This window comes from Phascolarctos cinereus, unplaced genomic scaffold (assembly GCF_003287225.1).
Source record: "Phascolarctos cinereus isolate Bilbo 61053 unplaced genomic scaffold, phaCin_HiC Scaffold_726;HRSCAF=1367, whole genome shotgun sequence".
NCBI classification, from domain to species: Eukaryota; Metazoa; Chordata; class Mammalia; order Diprotodontia; family Phascolarctidae; genus Phascolarctos; species Phascolarctos cinereus.
Genome location: NW_027556098.1, coordinates 346465999 through 346485048, shown reverse-complemented (window position 1 = coordinate 346485048; position 19050 = coordinate 346465999). Strand labels below are relative to the sequence as shown.

Genomic DNA, 19050 nt, shown 5'->3' with positions numbered 1-19050 from the left:
ATGACAGGAACAGCCTTGCACTTTGAAAGGTGCTGTGACTTCTGTTATCTCATTTAATTTTCAAAACAACCCTGTGAAGTTTTTAGTCCAAATATTATTATCCCTATAAGTCATACAGCTAGGAAGCCATTAACTAAGACTCAAACCCAAGACTGGCTACCATGCAGTGAGTGTTCTACTATACCATTTCTTAACGGAGGAGCATTTTTATCTACTTTCTGCCCCACCTCCTCTTGCCAGAACTAGTCCTTCACACCATGCCCCCCCTATGTCACTCCCTCTGCCCCATGTCCTTACCAACTCTTACTGGGTTGTCTTCCCCTGTTAAGATATAAGCTCCTTGAAAGTGGAACTTGCTTTTGCATGCTGGTACCCTCCAGTGTCTGACACAGAATAAGTCCTTAATAATAAATCTCTGGGTGCAGCTGGTTGGCACAGTAGAGTACAGTCTGGAAGACTCATCTTTATGACTTCAAATGGCCTCACTTAGTAGCTGTGTGACCCTGGACAAATCACTTAGCTGTTTGCCTCAGATTCTGCATATGAAAAATGAGCTGGAGAAGGAAATGGCAAAGTACTCCAGTATCTTTGCCAAGAAAACCCCAAATGGAGTCACAGAGTTGGACATGACTGAAAAAACTGAACAACAAAAAGATCAATACAAGTCTAGGTCTAGATGTTAGAATCTGCATGAATCCCTAGAAATGATCATGTTAGGACAATGGATATACTCCTGAGCTATGTCTTTGGGAAAGTAGTATGACCCATCCATGCTTGTGATTTCAATCTCTGAATACATTTTAAATTTACAGTTTGTTCTGTGTGTATCTTGTTTCTTCTGTGTGTTGTCTTGCCCCTTATAGCTATATGTAATTTGTTGAGAGAAGATGCTGTTTCATTTTTTTGTTGAACTATTTGGTATTTAATAGGTACCTAATAAATGCTTACTGACTTCTGGTTAAAACACATGCCCAGAAAACACTTGTCCTGTTGTATTAATCTAATCCAACAGCCCTAAGAAATTCCTTACACTTTAATGCGTCAATAATCTTTTGAGCACATATATGTGCTCATATATAGAAGTAGTACTTATCAATGTAGTTTAAGAAGAATTTAGCATCAGTGCAGAAATGAAAGTGAGAAAGTACCATTCCCCAGTAGATAAATAGTCAAAGGATAAGAAAAAGCAGTTTTCAAAGGAAAAAATTCAAACTATCAATAATCAAATGAAAAAATTAACTTTGAGGTTCCCCTGACTGGCAGGTGACAAAAGAGGAAAATGAAAAGTTGTTGAGAGTAAAAAGGTACCCCAGTGCACTGCCGGTGGAACTGTGAATTAGTCAGGCCATTCTACATAGCAGACTGGAACTCTGCCCCAAAAGTTACTGTGCATATCCTTTGACCCATCTATACCACTAACAGACACCTCCCAAAGAGATCAAATAAAGAGAAAAAGGGCCTATATGTACAAAAGATATTCTTAGCAGTTCCTTAGGCAGGGCCAAAAATTGGAAACTAAGGGGCTTTCTATTAGGGAATGGTTAAACAAATTGTGGTATATAAATGAAATGTATTACTATACCATAAGAAATGACAAAAGGGATAGATTCAAAGGAAACTGGAGAGACTATAAATTGAAGCAAAGTAAAGCAAGCAATAAAGTCAGAGAACAATTTAAACGATAACAATAACATAACAAAACACAATTTTGAAAGACTTCTAGAATTTTGATTAATGCAAAGATAAATCACAAGTCCAAAAGATTGAAAATGAAACATGCTCACAAATCATCTCTCCTGTCAGTGAGGTGATGAACTTAAAATGCAAAGATAAACATATTTTTAGACATGGCCAGTGTGGGAACAATGCATGTTTGTGATGAGGATTTTATAAAATTTTTAGTTCAATGGAGGGAGGGTTATAGGGGGGAACAGTGGGAGGAGCAGATTATAAACGAATGTAAAAGCAAATTTATTATTTTCAAGAAAAGGTAAATTGAAAATCAAACAATTCACCTTATTGTATCAAACTCCTCCCTCAGTCCCTCTATTTTGTCTCCCTCTGTCCCTCTATTTTATAGGCATGTCACACTGTGACTGTTTAGAACTTTATAATTTAATCTAGACATTATTATTGTTAATAAGTACAATAAATCTTGGTCTTACACAAGAGCAAGAGGGCATATACCTGTTCTCCTGGCCGCTGAGGACTAGAAGTTGTAGGGGGCTGAGGCTGTTGCTGTGGAGAAAAGGGAGAGAGCTGCTGTTGCTGTTGCTGCTGCTGCTGAAGTGGATTGAAAATAAGTGAACCACCTGGAAGCTGTTAAGGAATTTAAAAATTATTATTTGGCTAAATTCACATTTTCATATACTGTTAAGAACTTTTGATATCTGGATTGTTGGAGCTTAGATTTAGAATTGGAAGTGGCCTCAGAAGACACCTTGTCCCACCCCCTGGTTTCTCAGATGAGGAAACTGAGGCTCAGGGAGGTTCAATAACATGTGCAAAGCTATGAAGACACTGGAAATCTCAAAAATGCTGACTCTGGTCAGTACACAATCCATTCTATCAAAACTTGAACAACACAGCCCTGGCAACCCATCTGGACACAGTTTTTTAAAATGAAAAATCATTTATTAAGCACTTACTATTGCAAACACTTGGGATATAAGAAAAAGAAGACAGTCCCTATTCTGAAGCTGTAAGGGGGAAGACAACACACAGAAGAATTCAGCTGCAGGAGAGCAGGATGGAAGCACTAAGGGTATAACTACAGCAACAAAGGCATGTCTATCTCACATGAGCAGACCATTCCCACTGGGAAGGGGAGGGGTGAGAGGGAATTCTGGGTTCCTGATGGCTGGCTCATTGTCCAGAATGGAGGCAAAAATTTTGAAGACTTAATACAATTAAAAGGCAAATTTGAATGTTCTTTCTATAGAAAACAAGTATTTCATTTTTAAAGATGATAAATTACTACCCAAGTATATCACAGTAAAGTCCTTTGTTATTTTTTGTTGTTTTTTTTTTTACTTTCAAGCTCACCTTTCTCATCTTAAACATAATTCCATCCTAAAAACTTTCTAGTGGCTGAGCATTTGATAAAAATCAGACGTCTCTATAAAAACTCCCCCCCCCACCCCCAAAGCTAACTGACTTGAACTTCACCAAAGAAAAACTCAGCTTCTGATAGGTCTTAGAGGGAAATTGCAAAAGAGATGAAAAGCTAAATGCCATTTGTAAAGAATACACTCAGCTCTGGTTGCTCACATTCTGTTTTAGGAACTTTCTTTGTTCAATTTGTTAAAAAATGTCATTGTTGTTCATGTCTCCCTAGTAAGGAAACTCCCTCTACCAATGCAGATTCACCTAAACTACTGAGAGATTAAGCAATTTGCCCAAATTCACGTAGAGGCAGGATTTCAACTTAGGTTTTCCTGACTCTAAATTTGGCTTTATATTACATTATACAGTACCTGTAGGCACTTGATGTTTTGGAATCTTAATTTACATGAGAAAAGACTTGTTATTTTTAAATATTAGGATCATATAAAGACATGTACCAAAAATAGGGTAAAAAAATCAAAGTTTTTGTAACTATAATTGGGAACTAATAGCCAACCTGTTATAGATTAAAATTTTAATCTGTAGATACTTTGAGGTCCTTGGCATCTGCCCACAGCTACACAAACAATTCCTTTGATAGTTCATACAAATTTTTCATTCTGTGACTGTTCTGGCAGCAGGAAGAGATAAGTATTAGATCTGGGATTTCATTGGTGTAGGAAGGTCTTGGATAAAGAAACTTCCTTTACCAATGCAGACTGGCACCTTCTCTTCAATTTAAGAGTCTTAGATGGAGAGGATAAGTGGCTTGCCCAGGGTCACACAACCACCATATATGCCAGAGGTATTCCTGGCTTCAGGGATGGCTCTCTATCCACTATGCCATGCTGCCTCAGCTGTTTGGCCCATGCACTGGTAGAACAGAAGAGGATTCTTAAATTAGAGAAAGCACATAAATGTGGAAAAAGCACTGGACTTGGAGAAGACTTTTAAGACCTAGCCTTCTGCCTTAGGTGAATCACTCTAAGCCTGTTTTCTAAGAGCAACAACTGAAGACCAAATATGCTAACATATTTAAAATATTTAATAACCATAAAAGATTATGTAGATGTAAAATGTTTCTACTACCATCACCCCCCAACCAAAAAAAAAAAGGGGGAGGAGGGGGAGAAAAGAAAGGCTAAGGACAGATTAAGCTTACACTTTGTTTCCCTGACTGGTTCTCCACTTTGAATAAACAGTATTAATAATGGCACCTCAGTTCCTTTTCTGCTTTTTAAAATTCAAGGACATGGAATTATCTTACACCATCCCAAATTTCCAAAACTAACCAAATATAAGCTCAGAAAGAACCTGGTGTGAAACACCCTCGTTCTCAGTGACAGATGACATACTGTAGCATCAAAATAAACTGGACCAATTTTGCTTTCTAAAATAAGCTCCCAAGCTGAAATGTAAAAGTCCTCAAAAGAAACGTGTAGCTAGCTTGCAATTAAGGGAGTTATCTAAAATGCAGAAAAAACCAAAAAAGTTCTGTCATAGACCTTCTTGGATGAGTGCTGCTATGGAGACAGATGCCTCTACTGTTTTTTCAAACAACTTCTTTCTTCTTTGATCCTGATTAACTGGCTTTTAACCCTTCCACACATGACTCAAATTGTTTTAAACAGTCGCCTGCCAATCATAGGTCTGCTCCTCTGCTGTTTCTGAGGCAGTGTCTCTCTCTCCCTTATACTGTACTTTATTGAATCTCTCAACAAACCCCTTTCTTCAGTGTGTCAGTGTTGATGTCCTTTTGAATCACGTATGAACAAGGCCATTTTCATCTTATATGTTATCCAAAGTATGATGGGGGGGGGGAGGAGAGGGTAAAGTAAGATACATTTAACTGTTGAGAGGTTTAGCTGAAATCTGACTTGTTCTATAACTTGCTCTATTAACAAAAAACTTTGTGGAAGCAGAAAACCATTTACATAGAGACAGACTATTAAACTGCTTTCAATTCATCATTGACTCATAACTATTTTATTTAACCCAATAAAAATTTTTAAAAGAAAACTTAGCTTATTTCTTGAGCTTTAAATTAGCTTTCTGGAGCTCTGGCCTTGGAGTCAGGAGGACCTGAGTTCAAATCTGGTCTCAGACACATAACACTTACTAGCTGTGTGACCCTGGGCAAGTCACTTAACCCTGACTGCCTCACCAAAAAGCAAAAAAAATAAAAAAATTAGCTTTCTGTTTAGGACTGATCCTGTCAACTCACTTGGTTAGATGCAGTTAGCAAGATATTGGTAGCTGATCACAACAAATTCACCACGGAAACTAGTATGGACTTAAATACATAACAGGCTGAATTATACTGCCTGAAACACAACTACCTGGTAAAAGCCTGATATATCAGTTAATGCTAAAGTGGGTATTAGTCATGTTCCTCCACACTTGTATTAAAAAGGGTCATCTCCTATTTAAAGATGATCCTGATCGTAGTGACCATCAGTACTTCTAGGTGGGCCGAAAAGACCAGTGACAGCTAACAGTATTTTCCACAAAGTATATACAAATATGTTATTTTCTGGCTTGTAGGTAAGCTGACTTTTAAAGACACTGTCACTATATGCCTCTTCAATAACAGTAAGTCTAAAACTTTTGCTCTAAGAGGGTAGAGAGGAAATAAAAGAGCATCAATGAAGCATTAAAAAAAATAAGGGACCAAAGGATTCAGATGGAGATAAAGAAAAGCAGAGTAATGTGGGTCTTCCACCATGTTAAATATAACATATATTAAAAGGAACAAACAGTATATAATGGATTCATGGTTTGACATTTTCTCAACTTCTTTACATACAAAAACTATGTTTGTTGATGATTTTTAAGCTTATAATAAAGTTTATTAAAATAGTATTTAATATTATATGCTAGTGAATAGTGCTTAGTAACTGACAAATCCAGAGCTGGAACTCTATGTCCCAGGGTCCTTCACCATCAGAGGTACCTGGGGACAGGGTTGACTGTGCCTTCTCAGCCTCCTGGCAATGTTTATAGACTCTTAACATACCCCTGATAAAGCCCCTCATTTTCAAAGGCTGTTACAGGTGGCTGAAAATAACCAATACAAGTTACCACATCTTAAACACCCACACCCACTAGAATTGTGAACAGAAGCAGTATCTTATATTTACCTGGAGTAGATTTAAGGGCCTGAGACTTGAAGTATTTTTTAAACCAAAGGGGACACCTGACAAAGAAAAGGTTTTTTAAATTATAAAAAGGAAGCAACAGAATGTTATATATTAAAATAGGCTTGTAATTTGGTAGTTGTCCACTGACATCACTTAAAAAATTCTGTCAACAAACTGTGGTTATTTTTAGTTTTGTTTGTATTTTATTCAGCATCTTATATTTGACATATTAGTAAGAAAAATTTAAAAATAATATTGATGTTTTTGAAGATCTTTGACAAAATAAAACCTATTTATAGATATAAGAACTTCTTAATGAATCATTCTTAGCAGAAGACTAGCATGGTGCTATGCAGGCATCATGAATATCACTATAATCATGACTTTTGAGCATGGATACCTTCCATTTACACTATATATCTATCTTGTACATACCTAGTTATTTGCATGTTGTCTCTCCCAGTACCATGAGCTGCTTGAAGGCAGATATCATGTTTTTGCCTGCCTTTCTAAGCTTCCCCAGTACTTAGCACAGTACTGGCATATAATGAGCACTTAAAAATGCTTGTTGACTATGTATTTCAAATCCTTTATGCAAACAAACTACATATATTTGTAGATGATAGACAGACATAAGGTATTCGACTGGGAAAAGACACCATAATAAAACCTTAAGACATTTTGATCTTAGTTACTTAAGAAAGGCAGTTCAACTAATCTGGACAGGCCACAACTTGATATATACTCAGCCCATTTACCAATTGGACCACATTTTCTAAAATAAGTCTTGGCAGACCGTGCATTTATCATGTTTCTCAGAAATGAAGCACAAAAGCATAAAGGGGCATGAATCTGAGAAATCATACCAAAAAGGTAAGTATAACTTTACTGTCATTCGCAGTAAGTGCTAAGCTAAGCTGGATATAAATTCTGCAGGGGGTCCAAAACGAGGTTTATTTCACTCATGAATCCAGGAATAGCCGTAATTTGTTGGGGGCAAAACAAAACTCTACATGCTTCTGTCTCTTAACAAATGACTAAGTACTGTCTGGTGCAGTGTCATTAAATACACTAGCATGCCTGTGACACATGGGGTGTCTGTACATCTTTTAACCACATCAAGGTTAATCAAGAGAATGTTGGGGATTCAGTACAGACACAGAATCTTACAACTATTTTCTACTGATCCAGTTCCTAGAAAGCTTTGAACCTTCAAAACTGAAGATGCACTCTTAAGGTACTATAGTCAAGTACACAGATGGAGAATTCAATCATAAACATTATTTTCAATAGCAATTGGCCATATAACCAGATGAAGTTTAATAACGGGAAAAAGAACACATGTATGATATTCAACCACAGGAGTCTCAAAGAACTTTGTATATGTACCTGAGAATACATATTTTTGTTAAATTATAAATAGACTCATTAATATATTTTATGAAAAATTCCAAATAAATGACAAGGCTCTTTGGTTTAATTCTTTATAAGAAGTGAAATCAACAAGCTGAAATAACATTTACACATATTAATCTTCTAGAGTCAGGAAAACATTTAACAAGTAAAACTGATTTAAAGGTGTACTGTTTGCCTTCTTGTTCTTGTAACTAAAAAGAAAAACTTGATTTTTCAAACTGTTTCATGAAAGCACTTTGAAGTTATTTTTAACTTATATGTCTGGCCAACAGTAGCTTTTACTAAGTATTCTAACACGTTTTCAAGATTCTTTTTCAATTACAGGAAGCATATATGCAAAGGATCACAGAATCTGAGTTGGAAGAGAACTCAGAGGTCGTCTGGGTTAACCTCTGCTTAATTCACTATTAGTATGGCTCTTAAAAGGCAAATTATAGTAAAATAATTTATAGAATTAAGAATGCTACAAACACACTTGATGGCATCTACAAGAATTTAACACATTTTCAGTTTTATGAGAAATTACCCAAAACCCTCAGTGGTCATGGTAGGCTAATATAGTATATGTAGAGAAGTTAAGAGTCTTGTATTTTCATGGTCAAGGTCATTACTATCTTGACAACATAAACATTTTGTCTTCAAGACTACACTATTTTGAATATACTAACCTGATTGAGGGGCTGACTGCATTGCAGCTGGCAATGCACCTGGTACCAGACCTCCTGAGGGTAAAATGCCACTCAGATTTAAACCTGCAGGGGTTATGGCACCAGTATTACACCCGAGCATGGGATTTGAACTGCTCATCAATGCTTGCGCTCCACTGCAGGTGAGGAAAAAACATGTGTTAAATCCAAAATAGTAACAATTTTTCCTCTTTGATAGCAGTATACATTTAACTTTGGACAAACTTGTAGTCATTAGAGATAGTGACTAGGCTAAGTCTACTCATTTGGTTTATCTCTCTTTAATAATGCCTAACTGTGTGAAATGCACTAAAACCCATAAATTTCAGCTGGACTTTTTTTCCCCTTTGACCCAAACACCTGTTTATGACAGTATAGCTTTAGCAATAATTTAGTTTTTTGTATACATTTTCATTTGCTTTAGGAAATATAAGTCTACTAAACTCTTGACAGAATGAATTCTAGAACTGGTTAGAAGCTCTTCTGGAAAAAAAAACAACAACAAAATTTGCATGCAAAAAACTGATATCAAACTCTCAGCTTATATGTGTGTGTTTCCTTTCTCTTTCTTATGCACGGACTTCTTTACTTCCTTGTTATTTTTAGGCTGTATGCTGACCGCAGGCTACTGAAACTATGTATTATACACAATAAAAGACTCCTAAAAAAGTGCAACACTGGAAAAATAAAAAAAAGATTCTGTCAAAGGAGGAGGCTAAAAAGTACGTAAAACCGAGAAATTCACTGTAAAGATTTCACTGTATTGTTTATGAATATGAAGAACAGGAATACACATTGAGATGACATTGTAGTACAAGGATAGCTACAATATACTACTTGTAGCTGTTATCTTTTCTAAAAATTAAACATGCATAATTTTCATATTTAGCTAATGTGGAATTTATTCTTAATTTCACAAGTATGTCCAATACACTTTAGGCTAGGTAATTTAAAACCATCTATTTTTCTTGGGCATTGAATCTTTCTGAAAATACATCTAAGAGTTACGACTCATGTAAACTAATGAGAAAACATGGCAGCAAAGCAAACTTACCATACAGAGCCCACTACATTGATGAAGTTAAGTCCAGCAGGGTTTGCCATGACTTGGGTGGACGTGGTTCCTGTAGTTATAGATGTTACCATGGTGGAAAGAGGAATGGTCATTACAGGCATTGCCTGGCTCAGAGACATGTGCTGCTGAGCAAACGGGGTTAACAAAGTGGGCTGAGGGGTGAAGCCTGAATCTTGGGGAGTAGGGGTGGCACAAGGGGTAATAGGAGTTGAGCTCTGAGCATCAGGAGGGTGTGGGGTCGATGAAGGGGTTGGTGTAGGAGTAGATGGCTTAGGAGTTCCAGATCCTGCTCATTGAGAAAAATAAAAAGTGCTAGTTTGTTATAAAAGGCCAGTCCTTTTTAAAATAAGGTTAATGGAATCTTACTTAGCACTGACAATTTGTTCCAGTTTTTTTTTAAAGCAGTAAACTGCAGTGTTAATTTCTACATATGATACAAGAGTGTTGCTACACTCAATCACAATTAAGGATGCAGTATATCACCTAAAAAGTCCATTAGTGGCAGTTTTACTATTACAATGCTAATACAAATTGGTACTTTTTCCAACATCCATTTAAAAGTTAAAATTCCTACATTTAGTTTTTTTTGGTTTTTTTTTGTTTTTTACTAAAGTTCTAAAGCAACCCAAATTAATTTTTATAATGAATGATTTAAAATTGATTTAACTTTTAAACTACTTATATAATTTATACAATAATCCGATAAATCTGAATCAAACTGATTAACAGTATCAATAAATTAGGTTTGGCCAATAAACAAAAATGGGCACCTATATAGATACATATGAATAAATATAATTGCCAACATAGTTCACCCAAATCATAAAAGCCAGTAATAAAGCAAATCATTTTAAAGGTGACGATACTGTATCTTTAACAGTAACTGTGTATTTCTCTTTAAATGTAGAATGTATAGAAAATCTGTTGTGAATGCAGTACGCACAGTTTATCAATTTAAAAAAAAGAAAACAAAAAAAAAAAGCAAAACCAAAAGCTCTTGAGGTGTTTTCTTTTTTAGCTTTCATGTCCTGCAGAAAGAAAGGAAAGAAATGTGAATGTCCAGAAGCTGTCACCCAACCCTTACTTCTAGTAACAACCGTGTGCAGTAGAGTAACATAATCCATACCCCCAACATAAGAAGGTGTGAAGAAGACTTAGAGAATTTATCAAAGATTTTTGTTTTTCTTTGTGCAAAACAAGAAGGCAGAAAAATTACACCTTTTGAGCTATCAGGATGAAGATGCTTATAACTAATGCAGAGAACCACACTCTACCACTGTGCCATGTACTAAAAGGTTCAGTACACATAGTCTATTTAAAAAATGTAAAAACTGGAATGGAGTTTCTTTGGACAAATCTCTTTCTAAGATGTCTTAAGATTCATTTTTATTTGAAGAATTTAGTTCAACATCGAGCTAGAATTCTAGTAATTATGTCAATGATATCTAAACCTTTGAAATCACTCAGTTGGAAAAATTATATTTTAACATCTTCAATATAGTGCTTTACAATCATTATCACAGTTTAATAATCGACAGTGATTTATAAAACAGTATAGGAGTATTTTGTAAAAACCAGCTTTTAATTTATTGCATCACCACCTTAGGACTAAACAGATTGTTACATACACAAAGATATAATTGCTATATCCCCTAAGACATTTTTATCAAATCTGCTGCATAACTTATGCAAAGTGGTCCAAGGTACACTGGTATCAAGAACACTTTGGAATCTCACTGTCACATTAATTACCAGGCTAATTTTTTAAAAGGAAAAAAGTAACACGAATGGCAAATCTATTAGAAACGTATACACAAGGGTGCATACAGAGATACAGAAAAACACACAATACAATAAACATAAAGTACATACAGTCAACAAGAGACCTGCCTTCAGCTTTGCAAAACTGATACAATTGGGGGCCCAATGTACATTTAAGTTTTATCATTCCACTGGCCAAGAAGTTGTCTTGGAATGCACTAATGCAAAAGCTTATGAATATTTAATGGAGAATTTAGGTTGTGACTCACTTTGTGATGAGCTGGCAGGTGACAGAGCAGCTGGAGAAAGCATGCTAACTTGACTAAGATCCATGGAAGGTTTCCGAGAAAGACCAGGTGGCTTAGAAGTGGGGGGAGGAGTTGGGGACTTATGATGGCTGCCTGACTGCTGTGGACTAAAAATATTACCTGAAAAAGAATAAATTTACATTATTATTCTGAATCATCACAGGAGAGATTTTAAATTATGTCAAAGCTACCAATGAAGTCAAAAGAGTTTTGACAGATAATGATAGAGCATATCGTTATCACATTGTTTTTATAATTAATCAGCTGTCATCCAAGATCATCGCCCAAAAGTGAAATAAAACCAAGAAATAAAAATAAAGAGGAAATGAAAGGACTGCATTACCTGAAGAGCTACTTCCTGAACTTGAAGGAAGTTTAATGGGTGGAGGCCGATGTTTTACTCCCTTTCCCAACACTGATGGCTGAACCAATAAACTCTCGGGCTGTTAAGAAGAAATATTCATCAAGATTATTACCAAAAATACAGGAACAGTGAATCACATGAAAATCACTCAATTCTCAAGTGAAAACACAATTTCACTCCCTACAGAAGAGATTCAATATTATAGATACCACAATTTTAAGGACTGTGATCTAAGTACCACAAAGTCAGGCTCTAATTTGATTTGAGAGGTCACTTGGTTTATGTGACACTTATGGGCTACCATAATAGGCCAAGAAAGTTAAAGGAGGGCTCAGGATAGTCACCTGAATGTAATCCTGGTCCCACACAGGGCTGCAGTTGTGTCTTTAGAATTCATCTTTCCTTTTGCTTTGACAACACCACTGTACTGAAGTGATAACCAGGAAACCAGCCAAAAGGCATAAATAAAAGATATTATTGTTCATGCCCTTCACACGAGGGAAGACCATCATAGAATACGATAAGAAAAGACCTTTATAGTCTCTAGTCCAGGAGTTCTTAACACGTGTGTGTGTTTGTGTGTATGTGTGTGTGAATATTCTGACAACTATGTATTTTTTTAAAATTAAGCTCTTTTTCTTTTAAACAAATAATGAAAATCCTCCTCCCCTACCCCATCACCACACCACCCCCTGAAAAGGAAAAGAAAAACAAAACCCTTGTAACAAATATGCATAGTCCAGCAAAACAATCCTCATAACTGTGTCTAAAAGAATATATTTAAATCTGTCAGAGTTAGGTAACACATCTCATCATGAGCCCTCTGAAATTGTGGTTAGCTTCTGCTCTCCTGCCTCTCTTCTCCTCCCAGAGCCCAATTATGCGTTGGTATATTTTCTTACTTTCCTTTTCAATTCCTCTTTGTGATCTATCTATTCTTTCGTTAAATTTGTTATGGTTAGGATTAATCCTTCCCCCTCAATGTGCCCTCCCTCTTAATCTCCCCTTACCTTTCTGTTTCCCCTACTGAGTAAACATATTTCTGTTTTTGTTCTGTTTTGTTTTTTGCTTTTTGGTGAGGCAGTTGGGGTTAAGTGACTTGCCCAGGGTCACACAGCTAGTAAGTGTCAAGTGTCTGAGGCCACATTTGAACTCAAGTCCTCCTGACTCCAAGGCCAGAGCTCTATCCACTGTGCCACCTAGCTGCTCCCAGTAAACATATTTCTGTACCCAATTCTGTGTGTATTTTCCTTTCACCAGTTCAGATGAACGTAAGATTCAAGAGTAGCCCACTCTACCCTTTCTTCCCTCCTCCTTTGTATATGGTTATGTGACGTAATTCTTTTTTTTAAACCTTTTTTTTTGGGGGGAGGGCTAGGCAATGGGGTTAAGTGACTTGCCCAGGGTCACACAGCTAGTAAGTGTTATGTGTCTGAGGCCAGATTTGAACTCAGGTACTCCTGGCTCCAGGGCTGGTGCACCACCTAGCTGCCCCTATGTGATGTAGTTCTCATCACTCTTCCTCTCCTTTTCCATTCTTCTTTTAAGATCAGAAAAACTGACATAACTTTCCTCTATGGACCCTAATGATGACAGAGCAATGATGGTACAGTTCCTTCTTTAGTCCCTCAGGATTGCTCATTCTTGTCAACTTTTTGTTTTTCTTGACTCCAGTATTTGTATTTCAAATTTCTACTCTGCTCTGATCTTTTCATCAGGAAATGCTTGGAAGTCCTCTATTTCTTTTCTTTTTTTTTTGGTAAGTCCTCATTTCACTAAAAGTCCATTTTCCCCCTTGAGGATTACACTGTTTTGATGTGTACTTTATTCACGGCTATAAGCTTATCTTTTGTCTTCTAGAATAATACTCAAAATTCTGATCCTTTACAATGGTGGCTGCTATACTGTTTGATCTTGACAATGGTTCCTCAATAGTTAGTTTTGTTGTTGTTTTTTTTCTTTCTGGCTGCTTGTGACATTTTTTTTCTTTGACTTAGAAGCTCTGGATTTTGACTATAATGTTCCAGAGAATTTTTGTCTTGAGGTTTCTTTCAGGAAGTGACTGGTGGATTTTTCTCTATTTTCACTTTGCACTCTGGTTCTAAGAGGTCAGGGCAGCTTTCTTTTACAATTTCCTGAACTATGATGCCTAAGCTATTTTCGGCAAAGGTTTTCAGGTAGTAAAACGATTCTTAAATTCTCTCTCCTTGATCTGTTTTCCACTGTCATCTGCTTTTTAATAAGATACCTTCTACTTTCTTCTATTCTCTCCCCAGTCTTTTTACTTCAATATTTCTTGTTTCCTTATGAAATCATTCTCTTCTGTTTGACCCATTCTAATTTTCAAGGAGCCTGATGGCTCTTTGTGCTCTTCTTTCTCCCAACTGTTTCCTCTAACACTCTCATTTCATTTATAAAGTCATTTTATCTCTTTTTAAGAACTCTTGTTCATCTCACCCAGGAATTTTATTTGAACTTGTATCCAAACAGTTTTTCTCAGTCTTCACTTATTCGATGTTTTGGGAATCATTCTCTTCTGCGATTGTGTCTTGGGGGTCCTTGTCCCATAAGACCTCTTTATGGTTCATTCTTTTTTAGTTTGCTCATTCTTCCAGAATTCCTTCCTGACTTTGTATTACTAAGACAAGGCTCTGTGCATTAGGGTAAAGCTGTTCTGGAGGGAACGGCTGGGGCTAAGCTTCATTCTGTTTTTGTCCTTTTGTGTTCTTCCTGCATCTTTCTTGGAGTATACATGTGACAGTTCAAGCTGGGAGACTGCAACTTTTTGGTCAACCAGATGGAAAGCTTTGCAGGTTCAGAGTGACAGCTGGCTCCCCTTTTGTCTGTGCTTCCTGCCCTGGTTATTCTGCTGCAAACTTTAGACTTGGCTGGGAGCTGGATCTGAGATCCAAACAACTCCCAGAGTGAAAGCCACACAGCTACTGCTTGTTTTGATACTTGTTTAGTTCTCAGTCTAGGGCCCTTAAATACTCTTTGCCTTGGACCCACCCTCAGCCAGACATAGATCTCCTCTATGTAGTCTATACTGGATCTATAACCCAGTATGGGAAGTGACAGAGCTTCATACTGGTACATATTCCTGTTCCCTGTATAAGGTCAGACATTTCTGTGCCAAATCTGGGACCGCTTCCATCCTGGTGCAAAGCACGTGTAGACGCCTTGCTGGAAGGTTCCATGGGGGTCTGTGCTCCTGTCTAGAACCTTGTTTCCTTCCCTTTTCCCCCTCCCCACCAATCCTACCCCCTAATTTCTCCCCATTACCTCCCAACCCTCCTCTCCACTTATCTCCCTATGCCAATCTGGGCTAAAAAAATGACTCACTGTGATTTTTTCTTGAATTTCCCGATCAGGACTTGGTCTGATGCGTTTTCTAGATCTTTGTGGAGTAGTTGTGGGAGACAGCTCGGCTGTACTACTTCCTTCTACTCCGCCATCTTGGCTGGTCGATAACTGTATTTCAATATAATTGGTTTTCTTTGTAATACTACATATTTTATTTTATGCATTTAAAAACATTATTTAAAAAAAATGGCATTAGGTTTCACCAAACTGCCAAAAGGGTTCATGAGATTTTTAAAAGGTTAATAACCTCTGCTCTAACCCCAAATTCCTCATTTTTCAGAGGAAGGAAATGATGCTTAGAGAGGTGAAGGGACTTGTCAAAATCACAGACCCTGCTGTTAATAGTAGAGCTAAAACGAGAACAGAGAGGTCTCCTAATTCAAAAGGCCAGCATTCTTTCTATCACATCAGGCTTAACTCCTTAAAAAATACAAATAGCTTTTTAATAATCACATGACCTAAGGCATTTCATTATTTTTATAATCATTTTTTCATAATTAATTCACATAACGAGAAAATTTTGGGAACAATATGGGAGGTATACATTTTTGCTTAAGTTGGTACAATATAATTAAGCATAACATTAATAAAAAGATGCATCAATAGTGGCTATTGAAATAAGATATTGTGAAAAACTACTTATGTTCTAATATAAATCTCACTATTTTAGTACACAAATACGTGCCACTAAGGAAATCTGCTTCCAAAAATAAATGTTACCAAATATAGCAAACAACGAATGACCAAAAAATTCCCAATATTATAAATAGTTGATGAAGGCTAAAAAGTGAAAAATGTAATAGAAAAATACAGTAATATACTAAGAACTCTATGCCACAATGAAAAGCTTAATCAACCATTTATAAGGCACTTAGGCATCACAGACAATAAAGAATATATGCGGAATACTAAAGGAATCTTCAAATTTGATAATAGGTTAGGCTGCTCTGTTAACTCTTTATAGTGATACTGTCAATTTTTACCAAGACAAGAACCCTTAAGCAGTTTTAAAGGCATTCAATTAAATACGGAACTAAAAATTAAAGGACAGTTAGTAAGAATTTGTAGCTTAGTTGAGATAAAGATCTATGAATTATTGTGTACATAAAATGGCAAAAGAAACCCAACATTTTTAAAAAGAAAAGAAATTGTTCGAGTTCTTCTGTTTGGATTATTAATAAGGAAATAACAGTGACCACTCTTACCTCCATTTCTTTCCCTGGAGAAAGTTGACTAAGATTGCCAGATCCACTTGAGTGGGACATCTTCACTGGACATTTGGCTTCATTCTGAATTAACTCTTGGTACTGATTAATTATTCTGAAATATATATGAAAAAAGAATTTGTCGCTACTGCTTCAAATGAACTCATTACAGATGCACTGAATGGATAACAAAAATCCCTTGAAAATGTTCCTCTATGAACACGTATGACCTTGACAAAATTACTTCATTTTTCACTTTTTTCTGCATGTTCTAAATGGTATACAACCAAGCTCCCACATTCACCAAAAATAACCAATGTAGGCCCTATTCAACGGTTAGATCATACCAACTAAATTTCCCATACGGACAATGTAAACATCTGATCTTTACATACTATAAATGGCTTAGGAATCTATTTTTAATTTAACCAAAAGCCACCAAAAGTACCTGCTTATAGCTTTTTTTTTAACCCAACTTTTATCCACCTAAAATTACTTTTGTTAGCTAAAATGATTGAAAACTACCTTTCTACTGTAACCTCACTTAGAGTTGTCCATTCACTAGCTTAAAAAAAATGAAAAGAAAAAAAGGATTACATTTTAGGCATTTGTAGAATCATAATTTTAGACTAGTGAATCTAATTCAACATTCTCATTTTATAAATGAGGAAACTGAGGCCCAGAGAGATGATCTGATTGCCTAAAGTTGGGGTAGGGAACCTGTAGCCTTCTAGGTCCTTGGGTGCTGCCTTTTGACTGAGTCCAAGTTTTACAGAACAAATGTTTTCACTAAGGGGATTTGTTCTGTTTGGATTCCGTCAATGGGATGCACTTGAGGACCTAGAAGGCCACATGCAGCCTCGAGGCTGCAGGTTCCCCAACCCCGGCCTAAATCATACAGCTAGCTAATAACAGAATAGGGACCAAAAAGAATCTAGGTTTCTCATTCCTGACTGGTAGCTCACTTCGTACTATACCATGCAGATTTATTCCCTTTTGGATTGATTCTGTGCTTTTTCCTGATTACAAAACAAGCAGAAAACAAGATCTGAATGTTTTACCTTTCAGCGTCAGTCTTTGATCCAATTAGGAACCTGAAGTATTAAAGAAAAATTCAGATATGAGTCATTTCCTGCAGCAGTAGGATGGATGGATAGCTGTGGAAATCTCCAGATCCAGAGAACTAAACTTCAACAAGTTATAGTAGAAAAACATAATTCTATGCATATCATGATTTTTAAAATTACCAGGATAACATAAAACAGGGTTTTACATTAGATTTGTTATCTAACGTACTATTTATCTGAAGTCAAGTAAGTGAGAATAATGTTCAATGAATTTAGACTCAGACTACATACAGTGAAATTTCCTGAATTGGGGTAAAGCACTCTATCCTCTTTAGTCAGGTAAACCTCTTTAATTAGTTGGCAAACTTTAGCTGCTGGTTTCAATTGCCAGAACATGTGGCAGGTAACTTCCAAAAGAAATTTCACAATGTTTTGATAATCTGTGATTATCAAACCCTTTGTTCTATTGCTTTTCCCCCCTCTTTTTGTCCAAAACTGCACTCATTTATTTTCTCCAAGTTTACCTTCCTAACACATTTCATTTGCTGTTATAGCTAGGTTTTAATGTTTCAACTAGCTATTTCTTTGGAGTCTGTGTCTCTATGACCTTCTGGTGTTTCCACTCCCCTAATACACATTTTTGGGTAAGTTCCATCATTTGATTTCATTGCCTAGGGAGAAAAATCATATAACTGAGGGGATTTCACTTGCCACAAATTTATGGTGCATTATTTTTTTCTGGGTTCTTATTTCTGCTTAAAAAGTGAAACTAGAACACTGGTGATGAAACAGAAGAAGGAAGGTTGAGGAAGAGAGTGGTGATAGTACAGATTCAAAAATCAAAACCTGCCATCAGAGAGAAAGATCTCAGGAGTTTAGAAGCCTGAAGGGAGAAACTTTAGGTGATGCTTCACCAAATAGAGAAATTGCTATTTAAAGCAGCATAATCCACTTCCTTTCCCCTCCCAATTAACTTAGCCTATGACTTCCTCTTGGTACTTAGCAATTGAGGATTTGGGGAAAATTTTTGGTTTTGGAAGGACATTAATAAGCGGGCAACCAGGAGGGTGATGTGATTCAAATGTCTGCTGCTCTAGGGGTGGTTAGATTAAAAAGAAGAAGACTTAACAGAGACATAATAGCTACCGTTAAATACCTGAAGGGCTGTCATGTGGAAGAAGGAAGAGACTTATTTTGTTTGGCCCTACAGGACATAACTAGAAACAGTGAACAGAAGTTGGAGAGGTAGACTGAGGCTGGTTTTATAAAAACAAACTTCCTGATACTAGAATTGGCAACAAAGGGCATATTCTACTCTAGAAGACGATGAGTTAGTAATGTTGTAGAGAGGATTTATGCTTCAGGTACCGGGTTGGTCTGTTCTGGAGTCCCTTCCATCTCTGAGATTCTACTCTAACTCTTATCAACACCCTTATCTCATTCCCTATTTTTAGTACCCATTTCAAAAGGCTGCTCTAAGTATCAAATGAAATAATGTAAAGGACTTTGTACAACTTAAAGCCCTATATAAATTGTCCATTACTATATTATTACCTACAG

General features: G+C 36.4%; 1 protein-coding gene across 17 annotated transcripts in view; it reads right to left on the bottom strand.

Moving 5' to 3' along the window:
* The window catches only part of SUPT20H (SPT20 homolog, SAGA complex component), a 53012-nt gene that overhangs the window by 4954 nt on the left and 29008 nt on the right, over positions 1 to 19050 (bottom strand). For 11 of the 17 annotated variants that reach the window (XM_020967892.2, XM_020967889.2, XM_020967897.2 and 8 more), the window contains exons 15-23: positions 17485 to 17517; positions 16424 to 16538; positions 15198 to 15326; positions 11835 to 11934; positions 11453 to 11611; positions 9402 to 9708; positions 8330 to 8484; positions 6246 to 6301; positions 2188 to 2319 (exon numbers count right to left, since the gene is read on the bottom strand). In XM_020967892.2, the coding sequence (XP_020823551.1) occupies positions 2188 to 2319; positions 6246 to 6301; positions 8330 to 8484; positions 9402 to 9708; positions 11453 to 11611; positions 11835 to 11934; positions 15198 to 15326; positions 16424 to 16538; positions 17485 to 17517 (1186 nt within the window). The remainder of the gene's footprint in view (positions 1 to 2187; positions 2320 to 6245; positions 6302 to 8329; positions 8485 to 9401; positions 9709 to 11452; positions 11612 to 11834; positions 11935 to 15197; positions 15327 to 16423; positions 16539 to 17484; positions 17518 to 19050) is intronic. The other 6 variants (XM_020967902.2, XM_020967904.2, XM_020967908.2 and 3 more) reach the window with 3 other exon arrangements.